The following is a 26,423-nucleotide window of genomic DNA, read 5'->3' on the forward strand; positions in this document are numbered from 1 at the left end:
TAATGTGATATATACATATAGTATGTGATGTATATTTATATACATGATATATGTTATATATAAAATATAATCATAATCACACACAAACACATACTTTACTATATACACTATATCCATTTCATTCAACAAAGGACATAAGCCAACTGCTGAGAAAGGTAATTCAGCTAAAAACATGATAAATTAAGCTTTGAATTGGTCTGGAGGACACTCGTCCATGTTCTTAACTACTTTCCTACAAAACAAGGATAATTGAAGGGATTTAAGAAACGTTCAGAGTTTATTCAATATTTATATAAGCCTGAAGGCATTTCAACCTCTGGCAACATAAAGATTTAAATAATTAAAATCTTTGTGAATAATATGTCCACAAACTGAAAACTAAGAGAAGAATTAAATCAAGTTTATTTTAAAATACAAATTCAAAAGAAGACATATTCGCAGGAAATCAGAATAGCCCAGATTTCAAGCATACCTTGTAATAAACATCTTTCAATAAGTTTTCAACCAAAAAAAAAAAAGATCCTAAATCTCCGCCCAAGATCCATATTAAATATGTGGAAGTCCTTGAAGTTTCTACTGAAGGTGGTTTACACACTAGTAAACCACTGGTTTGTTATTTTTCTATTCCAGAAAGGAGTTTTTTTTAAATAAAGGTAGTTCAAACCCAAACACACCAACTTGTTTCAAACTCACAGCATGAAAGGGCACATGCAAGCACAGAAAAAACTTACTTACTCGATCTTTCTCAAGGTCGCTGCCACTACTGGGAGGGAAAGGCGGCAAGACTAGAATGAAAGGAAACAAGCGCCCGACGGGTAAGTTTTCTTGTGAGAGACACAGAATACACTCGAGAAGCAATCCCCACTTCCCACAGCTTGCTGAAATGTCTGGCCCTCCAACTATTCAGCTTTGTTCCTCTCTGGCCGGCGTGAACTCTTTGCTCCCGATACTGCTTCTGAACGCTCTTCTCGTGTTCTTGCTGCTGCTGTTCAGCTGCTCAGTCGTGTCCGACCCTGTGCGACCCCACGGACCGCAGCACGCCGGGCTTCCCCGTCCTTCACTGTCTCTCGGGGTTTGCTCAAACGCGTGTCCGCTGAGTCGGTGATGCCGCCTGACCATCTCGCCCTCTGCCACCCTCTTTCCCCTTTGGGCCACCATCCTGCCCAGCAGACCGGCCCATGTTCTTCCAGTTTTACCTAACCAGAACGCTTCCTCTTCTGCATACTTCTTCAAACCCTGTTCTTTTCCCAAGGATTAGCTGAGGTCCCACCCAGGCTTCCTTGAAGCTTTTCCTGGAGATTTCAGCTTATTACATCAAACTCTTCTTATCTGAACTCTTTACTCCACTTATCTGTAGTTCATATTTCACAATTATTGGTCAATTCCATATTCTTTAGTACTGTTTCACATATGGACATTTTCCCTTTCCCGTGTAACGGTAGCAGGATCACGTGATCATACATCTCTTTGATACCCTTTCCCATCACATCCCACCAAAGTAATACCTACTGATTCATTTGAAAAGTGACTGGAAAGAACACACATACCAAACTTACCTCTTAAGCTGCTTCTCCTGGTTCTTGTCTTTTTCCTACTAGGATACGACTTCAAGGATTTCCTTTTTCGGTTACCGGCCCAAGACAGCTCACTGCCACTACTACTTGAATCTTGATTACTCTCCGAGAAAAGGTGTTTCCTATAATCAAACTTTTACAGACACAGGTGATACATGAGAACTATTGAAAGGATGCTAGTAGCATTTATGTTCACTTAAACACATGACTATGAAGTTAGGCAAAAGAGAAGTAACTCCTTGTCGAAGACTGGGCTGTTTTACATAACAAAAGGGCACAGAAGTTCAGAGAAGGGAGAAAAAGAAGATGATGATATCCCTAGACAGCTGCTGTTGTAAAAGATAACAAAATCCTCCCTAATCGTAACTGTAGAGACGGTAGGTAACTCTCCAAACGCTGGTGCACCTGATTACTCTGCCAACACCAACTTCAAAATGCTAGCCCATGGGACTGAGAACCACAGCTAAAAGCAAGCCAGAAGGAGCTTTGTTTGAAATCCTTGATCTCAACTTTAGGAACAAAGATCTCATTTATTGTTCACACACAGATTTCTGTTCTAACACACTGATGATAGACTTAAAGCACTCTGCTTCCCAAAGGAAGACCAACAGAGAGATGGAAGCGGATAATGTAGGAACAAAACAACATCACTGACCTAGAGCAAAAAACTTCTTTTCAATTCATTAACACTTCTGATTCTATCAGAGGAAATCTCAGCAGCTAGAAAGTCTTTAACACTTCTCTTTTACTTCAGTATCTTCTTTTAAATCTACTTTTAATTTGGAGGATAATTGCTTTACAATGCAGTATTGGTTTCTACCATATAACAACATGAATCAGCCTTAAGTATACAGATGTCTTTTTTGACAAAGCAAGGACAGACTTTTGGCTCAAAGCCTAATACAAGGAAAAGTATTACAATTCGATATAACTTTGCTATTCTCTGTTGTACCTACTTGGGGGCTTTACCCACTATTAGAATTAATGCTGATTTTCCACTTGAAAGTGAAACACTTCCTTTTAAAAAGACCTTAAGATAAATTTAACTGAGAATCACAAAGACGCAGAGCCAAGGCAAAGTCTGAAGATGGTATGCAAGGAACTAAAACGGGAAGGACTGCCCCAAAACAATGAAAGTGATTCCATTACCGACATCCTTGTTTCTTGCTTTCTATTATCCTCAAAAGCAGAATCTTTCCTGAAATCAAAATACACTGAATTAACGGAACTGTGGCCCCAACACCTTCGCCCTTCTTTTTTCTTCCACGTGCCCTCTGTCTACTGTGAGCCCAGCGCAGGGAAGCACCCCATTCTGTGAGAAACTTGTTTTGCAATCCATTTCCATACATCTTCTGCCTGCCAACAATCTGCTATTTAAAACAAAACCTTTGTTGAGCCCATCCCCATGAGGCATACAAAGAAGAGGCTGGCAGGGCAAGATGAGCAAGTCAGCAGCGTTTCCTACCCGGTTCTGTCTTAGACTCAGCTGGGCGCTACGAAAGCCTTTCTGGATGATTAGTGACATCAAGCATCTTTTCACACACTTCTTGACCGTTTGTATATCTTCTTTGGAGAAAACGTCTGTTGAAAGCCTTTCCCCTCCTTTATTAATCAGATGACTTTTTTTTTTTTTTGCTACTGAATGCAGTTATTCCTTATATATTTTGGATATTTACCCCTTATCAGATAACATGGTTTGCTATTATCTATTTGCTAGCATACAGAAAGAAATTTGATTTTTGTATACTAATCTTTAAGGTTTTTAAAATAACATTTTTTTTCTTAAAAGTTAACACATGCATAATAGGAAACCAAAAAACACAAGGAGCAAAAAAACAAAGTGATTCATGATCACAAGTAGTTTAGCATTTGGTGTGTCCTTCTAGGTCTCTTATATCTTTCAATTTTGTTAAATTGGGGAGTTGTTTAATGGGGACGGCATTTCAGACGGGAAAGATGGAAAATGCTCAGGCGGTGGACAGAGGTGATGACTACAACAACGTGAGTGCACTTAATGCCACGGAAGATATACTTAAAATGGTGAAGACGGCACACTTCACATTATGTATATTCTATCACAATTTTTTAAAAAGTCGGCCCTATACTAAATGTTATTGTGCATGTGTGTGTAGTCTGAACAGGGATAGACTGCAATAATCAAAGAGCTACTTTAAAATCCCACTTGAAGACTATAGGTAGATGGGGAACTTTAAGGAACTTTGGGAGACCAACGTTAAGTTAATGATCACCCCAGAAAGCAACTGGAAAATCATGAAGCAAAGCAGGCCTGCTTAACAATGAAACCAACAACAAAAATGCACATCAAGTCAATGATGTCTGCATCCTGCCGGCTGAGGTCACTAGGTTAATGATCCCTAGGACATGCTCCTCTGCACACATTAAAAACAAAAATAGAGGGGAGAGGTGAAATTCCAAAGTGGAAAACCCTCATCATACTGGTTGCTGTTGTTCAGTCACCAAGTTGTGTCCAACTCTTTGCGACCCCGTGGACTGTAGCTGCCAGGCTCCTCTGTCCATGGAATTCTCCAGGTGAGAACACTCAAGTGGGTTGCCATCTCCTCCAGGAGGATCTTCCCGATCCAGGGATCGAACCCATGTCTCCTGCATTGGCAGGTAGACTCTTTACTGACTGAGTCACCTGGGAAGCCCCATTATACTGACACCTGACATGATTTACCATAGTCTAGCAGCAGCAGCAGCATATGTAACCACTCTTTCGCTGATTTGAATAGTGCCATGATGGTCCCAGTTTGACCATGTAGGGAGAAGAAAATTTCCCAGCCTGACATGGGGGAGGAGCCGATGATGGAAGCTTAACTCAAGGATGAGGAAGACAGTGGCTTTCTCCCTGCTGTTCCTTTGACTATAAAAACATAAGCTATGAAGCGCTCAAAGCCCTCTCATCTGCCTGCAACTTGAACCTTTTTAGCAAGAGCATGCTCAGCAATTACCAACTCTTTGGGACCCCACAGACTGTAGCCCTCTATCCATGGAATTTTCCAGGCAAGAACTAATAAACTCTTCCCTTACCTGCCACTCTCTTCTCACTGAGTTCTTTATGCATCGAGACAGAGAAACCTGTGCTCTTCTGAGCCCTCAATTGTGTTCTGCGGTTTCAGTCTGAATGTAAAAGCAGTTGTACGTGCTGTTTTATTTATTCCAACACGAAAGAGCTAAAAAGCTCCGAGCAGTACCCAAGATTTCTTTGCCGTAAAGGCATCTGAATGTCCCTTTTAATTGAGGTACTCATTTGCAGACAGAGAAACAGAGACCCGGAGATGAACAGATTACTCCAGTCTGGAATCCCCTTGCTCAGAGTCTGCAGTGGTTTTGCTAGATGTTCTCGGGGAATGAGTACCCTCTGGAAGACCAAGATCTACCCTCTGCTCTACATGGCCATATTCCGCAGGACAACACGTGGGCAGCCCCTTCCCAAAGACGAATCTAGACTTCTCGGAGCAGCAGCAACAATGTCCCACGCTTCCCAGAAGGAGAAGGATTCTCAGATTCAAGCAGGGCTGGGGAGTTCTCACTGCTGAACGGAGGATCAGACAGGCGCAGAGAAGGGCAGCAGGTTTCCGGGAGGATCAGAGCCCCAGAGGAAGGCTGCAGGGTCGCCTGGGCGCAGCACACTTCCAAACCAGGTGGCACAGGCCCTCCGGCTCCCACTCCTGCTGGGGCGGGCGTGAGAGGTAGGAGCAAAGCTGGAAGAAACCTGGACTGCTCCAAGGATCTGGAAGGACGAAACACTGGGTGCCTGGACAAGAAAGTGTGACGAGAAGGAAGCAGAGTGGGGGGGTAGGTCTCTACTCTCTTCTAATTGAAAGAGACCTTTAACCACAAAATGGCTAGCTACAGGGATGATATACAAACACTCCTTTTTAGTTCCTGGATGGCCTGACACATGTAGGCTCTACTCCTGGCTTCTAACTCTCATTTTTTAAGGTCAGGAAGGAACAGATTTCACAGCATGACAAAGAGTACTTTAAACTAACATTATTAAGGGAGAAATAGACCTGTTCATTGGTAAAGCATCCACGTGCAATGTAGGAGACAACGGTTCGATCCCTGGGTCAGGAAGATCCCCTGGAGCAGGCAACAGCAACCCACAAACAAGTATTCATGCCTGGAAAATCCCAGAGGAGCCTGGCAGGCTACAGTCCATGGGGTCGCAAAGAGTCGGACACGACTGAGACAAATGCAGGTCCTAGAGCTGCATGTGTAATTTACAATTTGGAATTTACATATGTAAATTACATATGTAATTTACAATTACATATAAATTGTAAACCCTTAAAGCCCCCAAATAATAAATGCTGACACAGATACACAACACAGAAAGATATCTCATAATTCAAAGAAGAAGAATGGTGTTTGGGAGGTGGAGCCATAACAATAAATAAAAATTAATGAAGTAAATAAAGGAAATTATCATTCACTGAGGACCCTTTGTGGGACTGTGTGGTTCTGGTAGAAAAATGAAGAAACAGCCCACATCAGTAACTGGATCTGTTCATTCATTCCTTAGTTCATCCATCAGTGAAAATATATTACTGAACCTACTGATGAGAAAGCCTAGCAACCAGAACCCTCAAAGACTGTTGGTGGTAATGTAGAATGCTCTAAATACACTGGAAAACATCTTGGCAGTTTTTTAAAAAGTTAAATATATACCAATTATGATCCAGCTAGTCCACTCCTATATATTCACCCAAGAGAAAAGAAAACATAAGTCTCCATACAGAAGAGTTTCCCAGGTGGCTCAGAGGTAAAGAATCTGCCTGCAGGGCAGGAAACCGGAGTTCAATTCCTGGATCAGGAAGATCCCCTGGAGAAGGAAATGAAAAACCACTCCAGTATTCTTGCCTGGAGAATCCCACGGACAGAGGAGGCTGGCGGGCTACAGTTCATGGAGCTGCAAAGAGCCAGACATGACTTAGCAGCTAAGCCACCTCCACCTCCACAGAAAGACTTATACATGAAGCCCAAGGGCTTTACTTGTAACAACAAAAAAACTGGAAACTCAAATGTCCATCAACAGGAGAATGGACAGACAAGTTGTGGTGTATCCATACAATGGATCCACTATTCTCCATATTCTCTTCAATACTATTGAACTGCTGATACAACATGAAGAATCTCAAAATACTGGGCTGGCCAAAAAGTTTGTTCAGATTTTTCTATAAGCGATGAAAAAACTGAACAAACTTCTTGGCCAATCCCAATAATTACAATGAATGAAAGACACTAGGGGGGAAAAAAAAAGAGTGCCTCCAGTTTGATTCCATTTAAGTAAGATTTTTAAAACTACCAACTCATCTATAGTGACAAAGCAGATCAGTGATTGCCAAGGGTGGGGGTGGGCATGGAGAAAGAGGGAGGGATTTCCAAAGGGCAGGAAGAAATTCTTGGAGATGATGGATATGGTCCTTATCTTGATTGTGGTGACGGCTCCTGGGTGTAGACAAATGTCAAAACTCAAATTGTACACTTTACATAAGTACATGTTATTTCAATTCTATCTCAACAAAGCTGTAAAAAAAAAATCACATGTATGACGCATTCTTCAGAGGCCTCCATGGAAAAGTGGCAAATAAATTAGTGCCAAGTGATACGCATTTTCTGTCAAGGAGTATCCAGTGTTCTGCTAGGGAAAACTACATCACCAAAGATAACATTGGGACTACAGTTTCCTCCCTCAGTGGACCACACTTTGTCAGAACTCTCCAGCATGACCCGTCCATCTTGGGGGGCCCTGTCCAGCATGGCTCATAGCTTCATTGAGTTATGCAGGCCCCGTGGCCACGACAAGGCTGTGATCCATGAAAGGGGTAGAGACCCGTAGGACAAGAAAACACTGCAGCCCTGCTGAAGTTATTCACAGAAAACTGCACACAACGCTCTCTCCTTGTGTGGGGCATGGCCAGATACAGGAAAGGGCAAAACCCAGACAGTCAAATTGCAATTAACAAGTCACATTAACAACAATCTACATGGTTTATGACTTCTGAAAATCACTCACCTAGATGCATCATTTAATGTAGGAAACTGAACTGTTGCTGATGATTCTTGTGAATCTACAGAATACTCGCGTTCTGAAGTAACTTCCAAGCATAAAAATAGAAAACAAAAATTGTTAAGCATCTGAAGTATACATTGAAATATACCATTCAAGTCGTATGTCGGAAAAAAAAAATCTGACCTTTTTGTGTATCATCCAGTTTTGATTTTTCAGGTGAATTATCAGCTGTGTTTGTTTGCTGCAGGAAAATGCATATATAAACATTTGCTTAATTAGGGTGCCTTTGAGACTTTTGGGAATCATTCTACACCTCCAAAGAAAAGTATTTGAATACTTAGATATCAGGCTCTTTCTTCATTAAATTTGTCTCCAAGTGACCACTGGTTGTTTAAAAAAAAAAAAAGATACCCACCCACAGGAGAAGGTCTACCACATCAAAGATAATCAAGAGTGTCTCACAGTTACTAAGGGAAACATCAAAGGAAGACTTAAAAAAATGTCAACAGCATCATAACTGTTGAGATGTTCAAGTTCCCCCAAAGACAATCTATCTGTAGAAATAATCTTTGGTGTATATTTGTTTAAAAAATATGACACTATCATCACACTTCTCTATAATGTGTCCATGTGATCAAACATAAGAAAATGGACTGAAGACCAATACATGCCAAGCCTTGTGTTAGGAGCTTTATGTGTGTTGGGGTTTTGGTCCTAAGAGGACCACACTATAAACCAGCTATCGTTTGTTTTCTTTAGTCACTTAAGTCGTGTCCAGCTCTTTACGACCCCATGGACTACAGCCTGCCAGGCTCCTCTGTCCATGGGATTCTCCAGGCAAAAATACCGGAGTGGGTTGCCACGTCCTTCTTCCTGGGATCTTCCAGATCCAATGACTGAACCTGCGTCTCCTGCATTGGCAGGCGGATTCTTTATCACTGAGCCTCCAGGGAAGCCCAGACCAGCTTTGTTCTCTAGATGAGAAGCCTCAGCCCCAGTGATGTTACATCATTTCTCCAAGTTCCCACAGTCAGTAACTAAGAGCCAGGTCTGATTCCAGAAACGATGTTGCTTCTCCCTAGCTCAGTCTCCAAATCCCAAATGAGGAAATGAGGCCAAGGCAGCCCAGTCACACACTCCGCGGGAGAGCCAAGTTGAGGAAAGGCACGGAAAAATAAGTGCAGCTGGTGAACCTAACTGAAAGGAGGGGAGAGTCAAGAGAAGAGCGCGATGGCTGGCCGGGAGAAACTGGACAACAAGCCGGGAGAGCCGGCTTCCACCTGCCAGCACCCTGGAGGACACGGTTCAGAGTCCGGCCCAGGCCCCTGTACTTACAGCAGGCTCAGACTGATTGTTTAAGGGGACAGTTATCAGGTGGTGGTTGTCTTCAGCCCCGGTTACCTCTGCCGGCTCGGTGGAGTCCTTTGCTTGGTCTATACGCATGAAGAAAAGAGCAATAAAATAAAAAAAAAGGTAACAATAACCATACAAAGTGCTGCATATGCCCTGCAAACCCTGGTCATGGGAGCCACACTGCTGGTACAGCGCCATCTTCTGGTGAGAACTGGTAATTAGGGCCTGCCTCAAACACACCAAAAATCGAGAGGCACCTTGGCCTTTGGGTCTAACTCATAAGAAATATTTCACCTGTGCAGGGCCAGCTTTGTGGGCAGACAGGCCCCTACACGCCCCTAGCACTTGCCTCCAGCCACCCCATCATTATTTCTCCTTTGTCATTTCCAACTCACCCCCAGAGAGACTGTATCAGGTGGACAAAATAATTCAAGGTTTAATTTGCAACTTTTTTCTCCAAAGGCGTAGCACATTAATTACTCTTATGTGACCACAGGTTTTCAGTACCCTCTTTCAAGTAACATTTTATCATTGCTTCTACAGGGAATCCAGGTAAGAAATTTTGTTATTTCCCAATATACCTGTCTCTATTTTGTGGCTGCTAGGAATCTCAGGGTCTTCTTTCTCTAATTCACCAAAAACGGCTGAGATTTTTGTCTGGTCAGGCATCACCTGAAATGCACACCAAAACCACATGGTTTTTAGAAGCAGTAATTCTTTTATAAATTTAACATTAACATACATAGAGAGAAATAGACAGCAATATGATAATAGGAAGAGACTTTAAATGGGGACTTCCCAGGTAGAGGTAGGGGTAAAGAATCCACCCGCCAAGGCAGGAGATGCAAGAGACGTGGGTTCCATCCCACATGGTCAGGAAGGTCCCCTGGAAAAGGGAATGGCTACCCACTCCAGTATTCTTGCTGGGAAAATTCCATGGGCAGAGGAGCCTGGAGGCCTATATAGGGTACATGCGGCTGCAAAGAGTCGAACAAGACTGAGGGACTGAACACACACAAGGGACTCTAATACCCCACTTACATCAATGGATACATCATTTAGATGGAAAATTAATGTGAAGACATCAGCCTTAAATTAATGTTAGATCAGATGGACTTGACATACACATAATGTTCTACCCAAAAGCAACAGAATACACATTCTTTCAACACACATTGAATCCAGGAAACACTCACATATTAGGCCACAAAACAAGTCTTTATAAATTTAAGACTGAAATCATAGTAAGCATCCTTACCGACCACAATGATGTGAAACCAGAAATCAATTACAAGAGGAAAACTGGGAAATTCATAAATATGTGGCAACTAAATGATACACTTCTGAAAAACCAATGGGTCAATGAAGAAAGCAAAGGAGAGTTTAAAAATACCTTTTGGCAAATGAAAATGGAAATAAAACATACCAAATTTATGAGATGCAGCAAAAGCAGTTCTAAGAGGGAAGTTATAGTGATAAACGCCCACATCAAAAAATAAAGAAGAAAGATCTCAAATAAATAACATATCTTTACACTTGAAGGAACTAGAAAATGAAAATAAATGAACCCAGTTAGTAGAACAAAGAGAAAAAAGAATGGAAATAAACAAAGTGGAGGCAAAAAAAAAAAAACAACAACAACAACAACAGAAAAGATCAATGAAACTAAGAGCGATTTCTTTGAAAATATAAACAAAATTGACAAATATTTCTCTGGAGTCACATACATATTTTTATAGAGAATATTATACAGCCTTTAAAAAGAAGCAAATTTGCCATTTGCAACAATCTGGATGGACTGTGAGGGCCTTATGCAAACTGAGGTAAGTCAGACAGAGAAAGGCAAATTCCACATGACCTTACTTGTATGTGGAATCTTAAAAATGACAACAACAAAAATAAGCTCACAGATACAAACAGCAGATTGGTGATTCCAGAGGAGGGGGTTGAGGGTAGGTGAAATGAGTGAAGGGGGTCGAAAGGTACAAATTTCCTGTTTTAAAATGAGTATGTCAAGGGAATTTAACGTACAGCATCATGATTATAGTTAATACTATACTGCATATTTGATGTTGCTAAGAGAGTAAAAGCTTTCACAAGAAAAAAAAAAAAACTAACAATGGTGATGGCTGTCAACTAGTCTCATTATGACAATTATTTCACAATATATACAAAATGGGATCGTTATGATTTACACCTGAAACAAATAATGTTTTATGTCAATTATACTTCAATTTATAAAACCCCAATATGGAAATGAAACGAAACATATTCAAATAGTAAAGAAGAATTAAATCTGTCACCTGTTTGTCTTCTCCTAAAGCTTTAATGGAAGCTTGTGATATGTTGAATTGCAGTTCAAAATGGATTTCTATTTTCATCACTTCTTTGTTTCGGATATTAATTGGCTTCTTCAGGTAAATTTTGAGCATCTTCATCTCAGTTTCTAGCAAAAAATAAAGTCCATGTAGATCGACAAACTGGAAAGGGTTGTGTTTTTAAATTTTATAATTTTAAATGACAACTACTGTCCAGATTTTTCTGCAATGAGAAGCTGAAAATATATTATTTAAATAAAGTTACTCTGAAATTATTTTTATCAAATGCACATGTGTTTTTATATACACACATTATGTTTAAGTAGTTAATCTTGCAGAAACAGATGTAATTTAGCAGCATAGCAGTTGAGATAGGTCTTCTAAAATTCAATCCATTTTTTTTAAAGAACATTTGTGAACACAAAGCTATCATCTCTGACAGGTATTTTACTTCTCAATATATTAAGCACAAACTTCATTCTCTTAGACCCCACCCATTTCTACAATTCAAAATAAAAACCTACTGTTTCCAATACCCAAACTGAAATAATCCACTCTCATCTCAACAGACTCCACTTACAGAGAAATGGAAACATCCTCGGAGAGGCCTGCTTCTCAGACAATAGTGTCCTTGAGGGTCTCCAACCCAGACACCAGCCCTTTACTGACAAAGAGTAGTTGGTTTTAATAGACAACTAGTTCAGACCACAATTCATAGTGAGCCCAAGCATAAGCCACGGTGAGGACAGCTGCGTTGGAAGCAGCAGGAACAAAAAACCATGAGAGAGCTGGCAAAGCTCTTCACAAACTGCTGAGAATGGAAAAAGGAAAAAAAAAAAAAAAAACACACCTGAGTTCAGATCTGTGGCCCCTGATACTCGAAATACGGCTAGTACAACACGAGATGCACTATAAGCATAAAACCAGAGCTTATAAAGACTAGTACCAAAAAGAGAAGGTAAAGTATCTCATTAATTGTTCACATTGAGTACATGTTAAACTGTGAATATTTTGGACATACTGAGTGAAATACACATTAAAATCAGTCCACTTGGAAAAAAAAAAACTTTAATGAGGCTACTAGAAAAATTTTAATATATGGTTCAGATCATATTTATATAGGATAGTGCTAGCCTCTAGTGAAATTCAACAATCCCCCAAAGGCTGATCTTACTGGACATTCAGTCTCTGGGGGTAAGTCTCAAACTCTTCAGCAAAACCAATTTTAAACAGTGTCTGAAAAAGTAAATAGCTAACTGTGGTGCTGGAGAAGACTCTTGAGAGTCCCTTGAACTGCAAGCTGATCAAACCAGTCCATCCTAAAGGAAATCAGTCCTGGGTATTCATCGGTAGGACTAATGCTGAAGCTCCAATACTTTGGCCACCTGATGCGAAGAGCTGACTCATTGGAAAAGACCCTGATGTTGGGAAAGACTGAAGGCAGAAGGGGATGGCAGATGGTGAGATGGTTGGATGGCATCACCGACTCAATGGATATGAGTTTTAGCAAGCTCTGGGAGCTGGTGATAGACAAGGAAGCCTGGCATGCTGCAGTCCATGGGGTCACAGAGTCGGACACAACTGAGCAACTGAACTGAACTGGGCTGTGGGGCTAAATGCAAAGAAACAAGGGTGAGAAAAAATAGCCCAAGAGCTACACCAAACCCTCAACAGGCTCCTAAAGCACTGCCAACCCCTTAGCAGGAAGGGCTGTGCACACAAAAGGCGAGTCTTGTTCACTGAGTTTGCTATACAAGCCTCAGCTTCCTCGACTATAGAACTACCAAGTCACACCTACCTCCTCCAGCTCCTATGAGGCACTTTATGAATCTTAGAGTCTCCCCAAAAGGTGATATATTTATGAAGTATGGGATATTAACTTGACAAGTGGGTTACTGAAAACACCTCAGCAGCAAAGTTCAGGGTTCAAAAACTTACAATCTGTAATGTAATATTAGGATCTGACCACAGTCAGATCCATGGAAGTCTCTACAAAATATTGACTTCAGAGTAAACACCAATGATATGTTACATATCTTAAATAGTAGCAGGTAATGACTATATAGCTTCCCTAGTAGCTCAGACAGTAAAGAATCTTCCTGCAATGCGGGAGACCCGGGCTGGATCCCTGGGTTGGGAAGATCCCCTGGAGGAGGGCATGGCAACCCATTTCAGTACTCTTGCCTGGAGAAACCCATGGACAGAAGAGCCTGGCAGGCTACAGTCCATGGGATTGCAAAGAGTTATTCTTAATTTATACTTATTTTTAATTTACATTTTTAATGAGATGTCTATAAACCCCTTTCCTAGAGAGAGGAGGCACTTCCAGCCTCTTTCCAATTCTGTGACTACAGAAACGCTGGCTTCTGCTCCTTCCCATCTATGTCACCATAAAATATATACATTTGATCTTGGCCTTGGTTCCTGACGCAGAGCTCCTAAAGTCCATTTTAAGCAACGGGGCGCTAGAAGCATCTTTTGCTCTCATATTTGATGTTTGACCTTGGTTCCTGACACCAGAGCGTCTAACACCCTTTGCATCTCCTGAGTGATGAGTGTGTTTTCTAAGTTCATGAGATGACTGGTAGCTGGAGGAGCCCAGACAACTTCAGGATACAGACTGGTCTCCAGAAAGACCAAGGCATGGTTAGAGGGCTGGAACTTCCATCTCTCCGACCTTCAGGGAGGGGAGAAAAGGCCAGAGGTGGAGTTAATATTGGATCATGCCTACATGATAAAGCTGCCATAAAAATCCCTGAACTATGGGGTTCACAGAGCTGTTGGGCTGGTGAACACAAACATTCCAGGAGGGTGACGCAGCCCAGCTCCTCAGAAAGAGAAGCCCCTGCACTATGGACCCTCTGGATCCTTTATTATGTAACAGTGAAGTTGCTCAGTCGTATCCGACTCTTTGCGACCCCATGGACTATAGCCTACCAGGCTCCTCCATCCATGGGATTTTCCAGGCGAGAGTACTGGAGTGGGCTGCCATTTCCTTCTCCAGGGGATCTTTCTGACCCAGGGATTGAACCCAGGTCTCCCTCATTGCAGGCAGATGCTTTATCATCCCCTACAACAATCTGATAAATGTAAACAAACATGTTTCCCTGAGTTCTGTGAACCATTATAGCAAATTATGAAACCCCAGGAGGAGCTTGTGGGAACCTCTGAGTGGTACCCAGTTGGTCAGACATACAGGTGTCAACCTGTAATTGACTTGCAATTAGCATCTGAATGATGGGCGGTCTTCACCATCCTTTCCTTCTTTCCTTTTCTTCCAGAGCTGAACAGTGAAAGACTCTCCTCTCCTGTTTCTTCCTTTACTGCCTCCTCATGCCCCAATTTCCCTCTTATTCTAATAATATTTAACAGAAGAAATTAAATAATGCAACTGATTCTTGTTCATAGAAACTCAAATTGTGTTTATGAAACACAACTATTCTATTTACAAACCTATTTGTAAATTGTCTATATTGTGTAGTTTTTTGCATCTTCCTGGTTATTACATCTTACCAATTATCTCATTAATACAGCCTTTAATCCACATTTTATTAATGTATTTTTATGAGGGTCACCATTTCACCTTTTCAAAAATCATCCTTTAACAAAACACTGAAGTTAACTTATGTACCCAGGAAAGTCCAGCAAGGAACACTCGGGGCTGAGGAAAGACTGGCTTACCCTCAGGAGCCCCTTGGGAGAACCTCCAGTGAGAGTCCAAAGCTAGAAGGATGGATCTGTTCTTTACAGGGCTTATAAGGTAGGAATCATGTTATACATTCTGCTTCACTTTTCACCCTGGCCTTCAGTAAGCTAGGCACCAAATCTGAATCTCCACGGTGGCCAAGTTCAGTTCAGCCTTCATGATAGACTCTGTCATGCTTGTCTGTGCTTTCAACTTTCCATTTCTCTTATTTTGGTATAAATAGGCAAGCCGCCCTAGATTCTTTGTGAAGTAAGCATAGAATCCATATAATTGCATAGTATTTTAACTCCTTCAGTTCAGTTCAGTCGCTCAGTCGTGTCTGACTCTGCAACCCCATGAATCGCAGCACGCCAGGCCTCCCTGTCCATCACCAACTCTCAGATTTCACTCAAACTCATGCCCATCGAGTCGGTGATGCCATCCAGCCATCTCATCCTCTGTCGTTCCCTTCTCCTCCTGGCCCGGATCCCTCCCAGCATCAGGGTCTTTTCCAATGAGTCAACACTTCGCATGAGGTGGCCAAAATATTGGAGTTTCAGCTTCAGCATCAGTCCTTCCAATGAACACCCAGGACTGATCTCCTTTAGGATGGACTGGTTGGATCTCCTTGCAGTCCAAGGGACTCTCAAGAGTCTTCTCCAACACCACAGTTCAGAAGCATCAGTTTTTCGGTGCTCAGCTTTCTTCACAGTCCAACTCTCACATCCACACATGACCACTGGAAAAACCATAGCCTTGACCAGACAGACCTTTGTTGGCAAAGTAATGTCTCTGCTTTTTAATATGCTATCTACTTAACTCTTTAGTAAACTCAATTACTTCAATTTATTTAACTCCTTAGTATTTTTATTATTTAACTCCTTAGTAAACCCAATGATTATGCATATTGAGTTATATTCAAAACATCCTTGTATTTTTTAAAGACCCAATTTCAGGGATCCTGGTTAAGTGTGATGATATCTGAAATGCTGAACTAGACCAGGACCTTACTTTTATCCACCCAGAAAAGGATCGCTCCCCAACTCCATGCCCCTCAATTCTACCTACCAAGCAGAGAAGAGAGGTGAGCGATAGAGATTTACGAAGAGTGGGGCAGAGGGCTTATATTTACCTACATGTTGTACATACCCATGTAACTCATAAATCGTTAGTGTAAATGTGTGGGAAACAGAAGGCAGGTACTATATCTACTTCTTAAAATTGTGATACAAAATATAACAATTACCTTGTTAATCTTTCTTAAGTGTAGAGTTCAGTGGTATTAAGTATATTCACATGGGTGTAGAAAAGATCTCCAGAACTTTTTCATCTTACTAATCTGAAACACTGTACCCATTAAGCAACCCTCCATTTTCCCCTCCCCACAGCCCCTGGTAACCACCATTCTGCTTTCTGTCTCTCTCGACTTGACTTGACTTTAGACACTTCGTTTTAGTGGAACCACACAGTATTTGTCTTTTTGTGACTAGCGTTTACTACTTAGCATGACATCCTCAGGGTTCATCTATGTTGTGGCATGTGCCAAAATTTCCTTTTTTTAAAGGTAAATAACAGTCCACTGTATGTACAGATTACATCTACTTTATCCATCCATCGGTCGATGAACACGTGGGTGTCTTCCCTCTCTTGGCTATTGTGAATCAGGCGGCCATGAACATTGGCATGCAAATCTATTCAAGTCCAACTTTCAATTCTTCTGTATATAAATCCAGAAGTGGAACTGCTGGATCCCATGGTGACTCTATTTTCAGTTTGTTCAGGAACTATAGCCATTTTTTTTACAGTGAGAAAATCAGGCAAGTCACCGAACCCCAACGTTACAGACTGGAGGTCACCAGTCCTTCCCCTGAGCACAGCCCAGCTTCCACCACACTCACCAGCGCCCTCTACCTCAGGGCAAGCAAAGTTCGCCCTGGATTCACTAACCATACACAGCAACTGTAAACAGAAATAACACTCGGCAGTAAAGTGTGGAGTAGTTTAGAATGAACATCTTACCCAGTATGCTGAAATTCATCACTGCTTCCTTCAAAAGTCTTACTGAGTCCCACAGATCACTCTTGGGGAAAAAAAAATAAGTGAAATTCATGAGCACTAACACACACTTGGATATCAACATTCTCTAGGCACTGAGGTCTAAACAGGAATCAAACATGATTACCTCAGGATTGTTTATATAAAAAGTTACACTCTGACTCCCTAGGTTGAAATCAATCCAAAATTTCTCTAATTTTTCATCTGCAGGTTTTCTCATCTGTAAGATATAATTCCAGTGTTAATATGTGAAAGGTTCAAATGAAAATTCCACTAAAAACAGAGCTTTTTTCCCTAGAACCACCCTACTTTAAGATTACAGAGTCTCCTTCTATTGTCTCTAACTTCTGCAAAACAGGAAGAAGGTTTCAATTGTAACAGCTCACCTATTTCTGGAAAAGCTCTATATACTTATAAAAACTTATATAAACAACTCCATAGTTAGCAATAGATGTTTAAATGTGTCAGATAACTATCCACACCATTTTTTTCTAGTTCAAGTCACAGAGAAAACAGTTCTATGTGAAAGCAGTAACAATCCACATGGCATACGGATAGAGACTTCTAGCAAGGAGGTACTGTGATCAAATAAAAATGCTGATTGGCTGTCTAACTTGCCACATGTTAGAAGAAGGCTAAGACCTGAAGATTTCACATTATCCTCATTTTCATTGATTACCATCCGTCCTCCATATCCATGGGTTCATTCAAACAAATGTGGATTGATTCAGAAAGTTCTAAAAAGCAAACCTTGATTTTTGCCACACACTGGCAATTATTTATATAACATACTGTATTAATATTTACAACTATTTGCATAGCATTTTCATGGTAAGTAATCTAGAGATGATTTAAAGTATGTGGGAGAGTATGTGTTCATTGTATGCAAATACTAAGCTATTTTAGATAAGGGACTTGGGTATCCTCAGATTTTGGCATCCACAAGGGGTCCTGGGCCTGGCCCCCCATAGGTACCAAGAAATGACTCTATTACAAAATAAATATATGCTCTTAAAGAAAGGAGGAAGAAAGAAAGAAAGATAGATTAAAACAGTATGGCGCTTATAGAAAGAGTAAATATCTCCTTCTTTGTCCCCCAACTTCACAGAGGTCCCTTTTCATGGGAACCATTAACAATGCCTTTGTTTCTTCCCAGATATGTCAGACACACTTGACAAGCATATATAAAGTTTCTATTCCTCAGCAAGTGGGACAAACAACAGACTTACTCTTCTCCCACTTGCTTCTCCAATAAACAGTATTTCTTGGTCACCATTCCATCACGCATGTCCCCTTTTAATTAATAACAGCTACAGAGTTGAGCAAAGGTGTTAACACATGTCTGTGTCGTGGAGAGCCAGTGTACAGACCCCTACTGAAGCTGATGGAAATTTAGAAGTCCTAGAAAGAAGCAAGCAAGCAGGGATTGGAGTCCTCAGACAACCGGAAGGAAAAAGAGATAGACCTGAGATGCAGGAATCAAGCTATCAAAATCGGTTTGAGAGAGAAAGAATTTATCATGTAGTCATGATCTAACAGTTTAGCTCACAGAGGCCAAGAAGCCAGCGCTAGACCCAAAACAAAGAAAGAGTTAATGAGGACATTCAAGAGACATGATCCAGGAAACCTCAGTGAAGTCCAGGTTCAGAGACCTTTGAAAATTTTACCCGAAAAAAACCTGAGATGGTACAGGTTGGGGCACTTTTACATGAAGGATCTTGTTCCTCTAGAAGCCAAAGAAGAGGGAGAAAAGAGACTACACAATTTTGGACTATGAAGAACAAGGTAGAATGAGCTAGAGAAAGGACAGTGACCCCAGTTGCTGGGGACAGAGTGGGAGGCACCTCCTGGAAGGAAAGAAGAAGCAAGGGCAGGTCCCTTTTCCCTCCAATCCAGGAGTGAACAATGCTGCCCATCAACAGGATAGAGGAAGGCAAGGTTCCTGTAACTGACCTCATGAACAAAGTATACAAACTCAAAAATTCATTGATCAAGTAGTAACAGTAGAGCTCTTACATAGTAAGCTTCAGAGTTGAGGCCTCTAGGAAGAAAAGCAAAATTCCTTTAAAAAAAACAAAAAACACCCTTCTATGTAGCAAACGCAGTTTGGCCTGATGTACATCTACCTATGGATCTCAGTATACAGCACCCAACTTCACAGCCCCAAAGACAGACATACCTCATGCTCACCAGCAAAAGCAGCAAGGCATGGAAATGAATAGACCCTGCAAAACATCTCACAATTAAAAAGTAAAATAAAATATGGATGGACCCCCCACACAAGCTACAGACATTCTATACACAAGTATGGATAACTAGGTGTGCTGTTAACTCCCTTGGTACAAAGTATGGAAGAGGCTCTCAAAGCTGCAAATGGAGATCTGTTTCCATGGGCAGAATTCAATCCCACCTGGAAGGTTACAAGCCAGGTTTTTAGTCCTGTATATACCGCAACCCAGCTGCCTGGCAAGAGTCCTAATGAAAGGAGTGAATTTAGCCAATATCTTCTCAAAGACTTAACTGTCCATAATACGTCTTTCCCTAGTTATCCTCAGACCTACAGAAAATCATTCTTCATAAAATCTCTCTGGAGGATATAATGTTACAACTGCTCTAAATCACAAATAAATATGTTACAGACTGAACGAAACCATTTTACACACACATTAACGACTTGCTAGGCACAATGAGGCTTTGCTTCTGAGCGTTCTACTCGGTGGATAACCCAGGGATGCCCAGTAAATACTGTATTCTATATTCTCCCCTAAAATAAAACAGATTCTAGATGTCCTAAAAATAATCAGACATTCAGTGATTTCTCTGGTAGTACAGGGGATAAGAATCTGCCTGCCAATGCAGGAGACACAGGTTCGATCCCTAGCCCGGGGAAGATCCTACATGCCTCGGAACAGCTACGCCCGTGAGCCACAACTACTGAAACCCACGCACCCCACAGCCTGCGCTCTGCAACAAGAGACATCACCCCAAGAGAAATCCGTGCTCCGCCAGGGAGAGAAGCCCCCACCTGCCGCAAATATAGAGAAAGCCCGCGTGCAAAGACAAAGACCCAGCACAACCAAAAACCAAATAAATGTTTAAAAAGACACTCAGAATAGAACTAGTCAATAAAGTAAAGCTCAGAGAAACATCTTACCTTCTTTGGTCACCAAGTCTGTCATTTAGGTGATTGACAAACCGTCTACAATCCTTCAAAGTAAATAATGCAAACTTTTTGTTAAACAAACCAAGATATTCAATTTAAATACTACCCTTTGCAGCATAACAGAGACCCGTGTTTGCTTCTACATTTTCAGGATCCAGTGACATCAAGACTCCATAAGGACTTATTAACCATGATAACTGTAACAATGCTTTGTGTCAGAAAGAGGAGGCTCCAGGCTCAAGTTCTGAACCCCCAGCTGAGGAATACTTTATGTGCAATTATGTTTCCCTGGGTTAAAAGAGTGAACAAGAGGAATACCTCTTACTGATGACCTAGACTGTAATATTTGACTAACCCTTGGGTATCCATCTCCCCAGCACAAGCCAACCACAAACCCATAAAACTTATCAACTGGGGGTTTATCCTGGTGGATTTATCCACTGCCAATTTTCCTTGTCAGCAGTTCTCTCTCCTGCTCCTTCCTGGAATCTCTCTCCTGCTATAGGTTCTAAGAATAAAGAATGCGTCTAGAGTTCTCCTGATCAAAAACCATTAGGGAAGCAAACTTGTTACCCCCCAAATTCTAAAACTAGAGAAGTACTGATCCAGGTTTTTTTCCCCTCTTGTTGGCAGGGGATGTCTGTTGTGGTAAACAGTTCTCATGCTCCATGTCTACATTCAGCACACTAAAGGGACACAGATGTGAGCCTTCCTCTAAAAGCAATTCCACTAAGAAACTGACGGCTCTAACGGAAAATGATTTGAGAAACAAGGTAATTACTTTTGTTTTGCAAAACTGAAAGTGAAAAGTGAAAGTGAAGTTGCTCAGTCGTGTCTGACTCTTTGTGACCCCATGGATTATACAGGGCATGGAATTCTCCAGGCCAGAATACTAGAGTGGGTAACCTATTCATTCTCCTGTAGATCTTCCTGACCCAGGAATCGAACCGGGGTCTCCTGCATTGCAAGCGGATTCTTTACCAACTGAGCTACCAGGGAAGCAGGTTGCATGAAAGACACCAAAAATTATTGGCTTTCCTTGTGGCTCAGCTGGTAAAGAATCCGCCTGCAATGTGGGAGACCTGGGTTCGAACTATAGGTTGGGAAGATGCCCTGGAGAAGGGAAAGGCTACCCACTCCAGTATCCTGGCCTGGAGAATTCCACGGACTATATAGAGCATGGGGTCACAAAGAGTCAGACACGACTGAGTGGCTTTCACTTCACTTCAGACTGCGGAGGCTGGAGAGCTCACGTCATACCCACCCCAGACCAGAGCCCCCAGACCAGCCTCAGCCTGCATCATCACCCCAGCTGCTCTCTGCAAGGCACACTCTTTTCTTCTCCGACTCCCTACCCTTCCAGGTTTGTTGAAAGTCACTTCCCGCTCCATGACGTGGTCTCTGACTGGATCCATCAAATTCACACAGTTCTGTCTCCAGGCTGGGTTTCCTATAAAAATGTCCTAACTCTAGGCTGGTATTTGGCCCAAACATACTTTATTTTTATTGTCCTCAAGTTATTTTCACAAAAGTGGGAAACAGGAAGCTTCAAAATGCAACACAATCACACTCAAGAAAAAAAAACCCTCCCCTAAGCCCAACATACACGAAGGCTCTGAGAAGATGCTTCATGAGCATTGATTAAATGGAATTTTCATGACCACAGATCTCACCGTCTCAAATTCTCGGTCGTTAATTTCTTTGAAAGCCTTAGCTATGGTGTCATCTTCAAACCACTGAGGGACAAAGTCCTCCCTGGATTTTCTCATCGTCAGTCTACACAACGCTTCACAGAGAGCCACCTGCTGGTCATAATCTAGAGATTAAAAACACGGCAGACAGGGATAATTCTGGGCACAGAGCAAAGAGGAAACGAGTTCCACAGATCAGCATTTGCTCTAAGAAGTTCCAGCTCAGAAGACTAGCCTGTGGCTTCTAGTTTTAAGTAGCAAGCTATATCCTGGAGCAATTATAATCATTTAAAGTGTGAAAGTGTGAGTCACTCAGTCGTGTCTGACCCTTTGCAACCCCATGGACCGCAGCCCACCAGGCTCCTCTGTCTGTGAGATTCTCCAAGCAAGAATACAAGAGTGGGTTGCCATTCCCTTCTCTGCAGGATCTTCCTGACCTAGGGTTCAAACCCAGGTCTCCTGCACTGCAGGCAGATTCTTTACAATCTGAGCCACCAAGGGAAGTCCCAATAATCATTTACATTCATCTATAAGAAATATTAGGAGAAAAATCCAAACAACAGGTCAATATGCAACAATTTCTTAAAAAATTAAATGTTACATCTGCAGTATATATTTCAGATATATTAAAACATTCAAAAGCAACTATGTCTAAGACTTGCAGACACAGAAAACAAATTAGTGGTTACCAGTGGGAAGAGGGAAGGGGAGAGGGGCAAGATAGGAGTGAGGAAGTAAGAGATACAAAGTATTGAGTATAAAATCAGCTATAAGGATACACTGCCCAGCATGGGGAATACAGAACGAATTTTACAGTAACTATAAACTGAGTATAACCTTTAAAAATTGTGAATTACTATATTGTATACCCGTAACTTATATTATACATCAACTAGACCTCAATTTAAAAAAAAAAAAAAGGAGATTTTTTTCCCAGCCTTAAGAAATATTTCTACTATAACAAAATCTCAACATAAACTGGTTTTTCAGAGCAGATAAACAAAACTACATATCCCAACATGCGTAGATTTTAAACAATTTTAAAGGTAAAAATCAAATGGCAACTGGATATGCAAACTTAAATTTGCAAAGTAACACTGTATGTTGCTTGTGAATATATGTATTAAAGTATAAACATATTCTTGAAAATGGAAGCAAGTCCAAGTCAAGGATTATCTCTACAGATAAAGAGGGGAATGGGATGGGAATTTGGACACAGGGCTTTACCTGTAACTTTGATTTACTTAAAAAAGAATTTAAAGCAAATGTGGAAAAATGATCAAATTTGACTCACCTCATTGGAGAGTAAAGGAATATTCATTAACTATTTGTTTCAGCATGCTTAATGCTTCAATCATAAATTAAAAATAAAATTCTACTTCCTATTTTCAATTTGACCATACTTTACTCCCCATAGTTCCCAGATGCTCATTAAACCCATGTCCAGTATTTAATATTCTCATATTTAAAATTCTAAATGCTTCTTACCACCCACAGTCAAGATTGTCCTTGCAAGGTCTTTCCTGAAATATTTAGATAAATTTCATTTTACTGGGATGAACATAAATAAGTAAAACTTTACTACATTGGCATTAAAATTTTAAACTGAGATGTATATTTTTTTAAGTATTTCAAACTCATTATCAGAATGTCCTCAATGTCAAGAACACATTTTTATGGGGAAGGTCTCAAATGTATATATTGACTTAAATATACTCTTTAAAGAGAAACCAGAACTACTACACATTCTGAGATTCTAGTTCTTCTGTAAAGTGAGTTTGATCATCTCTGAAGATTCAGCAAATGCTAAGATTCTGGAATTCTATAATCACCTCACCAGCCTCTGAAGATGTATACTCTTTATTACTATTATCAGATAGCTTGACCCTGGAAGAAACGATACAGTAGGTGCTGTGGGTCTTTCCTATCACTGTTTGGGATCAAATTTTAAAACTGATAAAGTTACAGATGTAATGGGGTTAAGTTATCACATTATGGTAACCACCAGAGATTCCCAAACTTCATGTTCATTTAAGAATTTCAATTAAATGCTAACAAGTGTGGGGCTGGTCTTTTTTAATGTCATAACTCCACAGTTAAAGAATGGATTTCAGAAATCTTGTAACAGTTCAGTTTCTCATCATAAATGTATGGATTTGTCACAATTTAGTAGACGTTTTAGAATGGTCTTATCGAGAGTTCTACTTAATTTTATGTTTGCAGGTTTACATTTGACTAGAAGTGCAGAACATTCCAGGTGAGAACACTCAAATGTTAAGACAGGACCATTGAATTAGTCTGAAAACTGAGCAGAGTCCATCAGGTCGACTCCTCTCCAGATCTAGGTGCATGGCTAAGGGTAATAATTAAATCACTGTATTCAAAGAAACGCAGCAGGAAAATTTCAGAGGAAACACTGCATTCTGCAGAGTTAAACGGACAAACGCACTGAGCTCCACAGGCACCAACCACCTCTTTCAGGTCTGTGCCGGGCTTAGTGGCTCAGTCGTGTCCGACCCCTGGTGACCCCATGGACTGTGGCCCGCCAGGCTCCTCTGTCCTTGGGAATTCTCCAGGCAAGAACACTGGAGTGGGTTTCCATGTCCTCCTCCAAGGGATCTTCCTGACTCAGGGATCGAGCCCATGTCTCCTGCATTGCAGGCGGATTCTTCACCATCTGAGCCATCAGGGAAGCCCACACTGTAATAAACTGGATTCCTTCCTCTTGCAGGCACGGCTGCGTGTCACTTGAATAAAGGAGGGCCACAATGATGTCTCTGATGCTGACTGGTGCTCAGCACACCGTCACAGGTTCAGGTTCAACTCTCAAAACAATTCAGTGCTGCTTCCCATGGTCAACACGACCACCTTACCTCCAAATTTCAATGTCCCAGGAACCATGTAACTGTGAGTGGGTCACCAAAACCCCCCAAATCCATCCCGTGGAAAGCAATACATGCCGTCCTGGGACAGCTAACGGCTGGTAACCTGTGAGTATCTGCTCCCTACCAGGTGATATGCTAATCACTTCCAACAGATTGCCTGATTCAACCTGCTCTCTATCGATCAGGTATTAATGTTGGTTCCGTTTTACAGGTGAGCAGACTGAGGCGTAGTGAGTTAAGACTGTGCTCTAGAGAACAACCAGCGTAAGTGGCAAAACCAGGATTGGAAGGCTGAAGCCTGGCACCAGGTCTGTATTCTTAACATTCTCCCACGAGTCGCTAATTCAGTTCACATTCACACAGTGAAAAATAATCTAAAGCCTGAGAAAAGTATTTCACCTCACAAATGTGGTAGAACCAAAAAAAAAACTACAAAAAACCCACCACCACTGCAAACACCTAAACAGAACAAAGATTGTCTGTGTGTTAGTTACCCAGTTGTGTCTGACTCTTTGCAACCCCATGAACTGTATAGCCCATCAGGCTCCTCTGTCCATGGGATTCTCCAGACAAGAATACTGGAGTGGGTCGCCAGGCCCTTCTCCAGGGGATCTTCCTGACCCAGGGATCCAATCCAGGTCTCCTGCATTGCAGGCACATTCTTTACCATCTGAGCCACCATGGAAGCACAATAGATTGGGGTAGTACACTCCAGAGAGATTTTGCCCTTATGTCACCACCAAATCAGGTCAAGGTCACGTACATAAGGCGACAGGGGCCTTCCAACAAGAGGAGCCGTTTTCTCTCTTCCCGAGGGACAGCTTGCAGAATGCCGTTCAAGGTCCTCAGTGCCTGTTGCAAGTCGGGAAAGGTTTTCAGAGGAAGAAACGAGAGAGGGGACTAGGCACAACCTTCTCCAGGGGCCCAGGGCAATGGCTGTCAGCAACTCACCTCCCGTTGGATCAAAGGATTTACAGCTTCTTCTGTCACTAGAAATCCCAAGGTCAATATGAAGGAATTCAACATCTGAATTTTCCCTGAAAGCAGAATTTTCCAAGAATCACACTGATGCTAAAAAAGAGAAAGGAGGCAAAGGCTGAAAAGCCATGGGCAGCAAATGTTTATGAAATTATCTAGGCTGGATAAGGGATACATGACAGCCTACTGCAAGTTGTAGAAACCCCCAGGCCACAATAGATTTGCAGGGCGTTTGTTGTTGTTCAGTTGCTAAGTCCTGTCAGACTCTGCGATCCCATGAACTGCAGCACGCCAGGCTTCCTTGCCCTGCACGACCTAGACACCCGCGGAGAGAAACAGCAGCAGTGCATGCAGAGTCTGACTGCGGTCATCGCATCTCAGGCAAAGCTGCTTTGGTATCCAGAGTGAGCAACGTGCAAGGGCGGCCCCTGCACAGTTTACCATTGTCTCTATGCATTTCCCACAATTGTGTATTTCGTAAAAGCAAAAATTTTATAAAGGTCTTAGGCGGCTTCCTTGGTGGCTCAGACGGTAAAGAATCTGCCTGCAATGCAGAAGACCCAGGTTCGATCCCTGGATCAGGAAGATACCCTGGAGATGGGAACGGCGACCCACTCCAGGATTCTTGCCTGGAGAAGCCCATGGACAGAGGAGCCGGGCAGACTATAATCCATAGGTCGC

The 26,423-nt window shown here is 41.7% G+C and overlaps 1 protein-coding gene across 1 annotated transcript in view; it reads right to left on the minus strand.

Annotated features, from left to right (window-relative positions):
- The window catches only part of SYCP2L (synaptonemal complex protein 2 like), a 61,584-nt gene that overhangs the window by 21,876 nt on the left and 13,285 nt on the right, over window positions 1–26,423 (minus strand). Inside the window, exons 9-21 of the mRNA XM_061146301.1 lie at window positions 25,716–25,801; window positions 25,528–25,616; window positions 23,368–23,402; window positions 21,862–22,004; window positions 20,180–20,232; window positions 19,205–19,250; window positions 17,153–17,245; window positions 16,990–17,050; window positions 11,271–11,413; window positions 9,549–9,639; window positions 8,950–9,047; window positions 1,557–1,707; window positions 736–785 (exon numbers count right to left, since the gene is read on the minus strand). Coding sequence (XP_061002284.1) covers window positions 736–785; window positions 1,557–1,707; window positions 8,950–9,047; window positions 9,549–9,639; window positions 11,271–11,413; window positions 16,990–17,050; window positions 17,153–17,245; window positions 19,205–19,250; window positions 20,180–20,232; window positions 21,862–22,004; window positions 23,368–23,402; window positions 25,528–25,616; window positions 25,716–25,801 — 1,139 coding nt within the window. The remainder of the gene's footprint in view (window positions 1–735; window positions 786–1,556; window positions 1,708–8,949; window positions 9,048–9,548; window positions 9,640–11,270; window positions 11,414–16,989; window positions 17,051–17,152; window positions 17,246–19,204; window positions 19,251–20,179; window positions 20,233–21,861; window positions 22,005–23,367; window positions 23,403–25,527; window positions 25,617–25,715; window positions 25,802–26,423) is intronic.

Source organism: Dama dama, chromosome 7 (assembly GCF_033118175.1).
Source record: "Dama dama isolate Ldn47 chromosome 7, ASM3311817v1, whole genome shotgun sequence".
Lineage (NCBI taxonomy): Eukaryota > Metazoa > Chordata > Mammalia > Artiodactyla > Cervidae > Dama > Dama dama.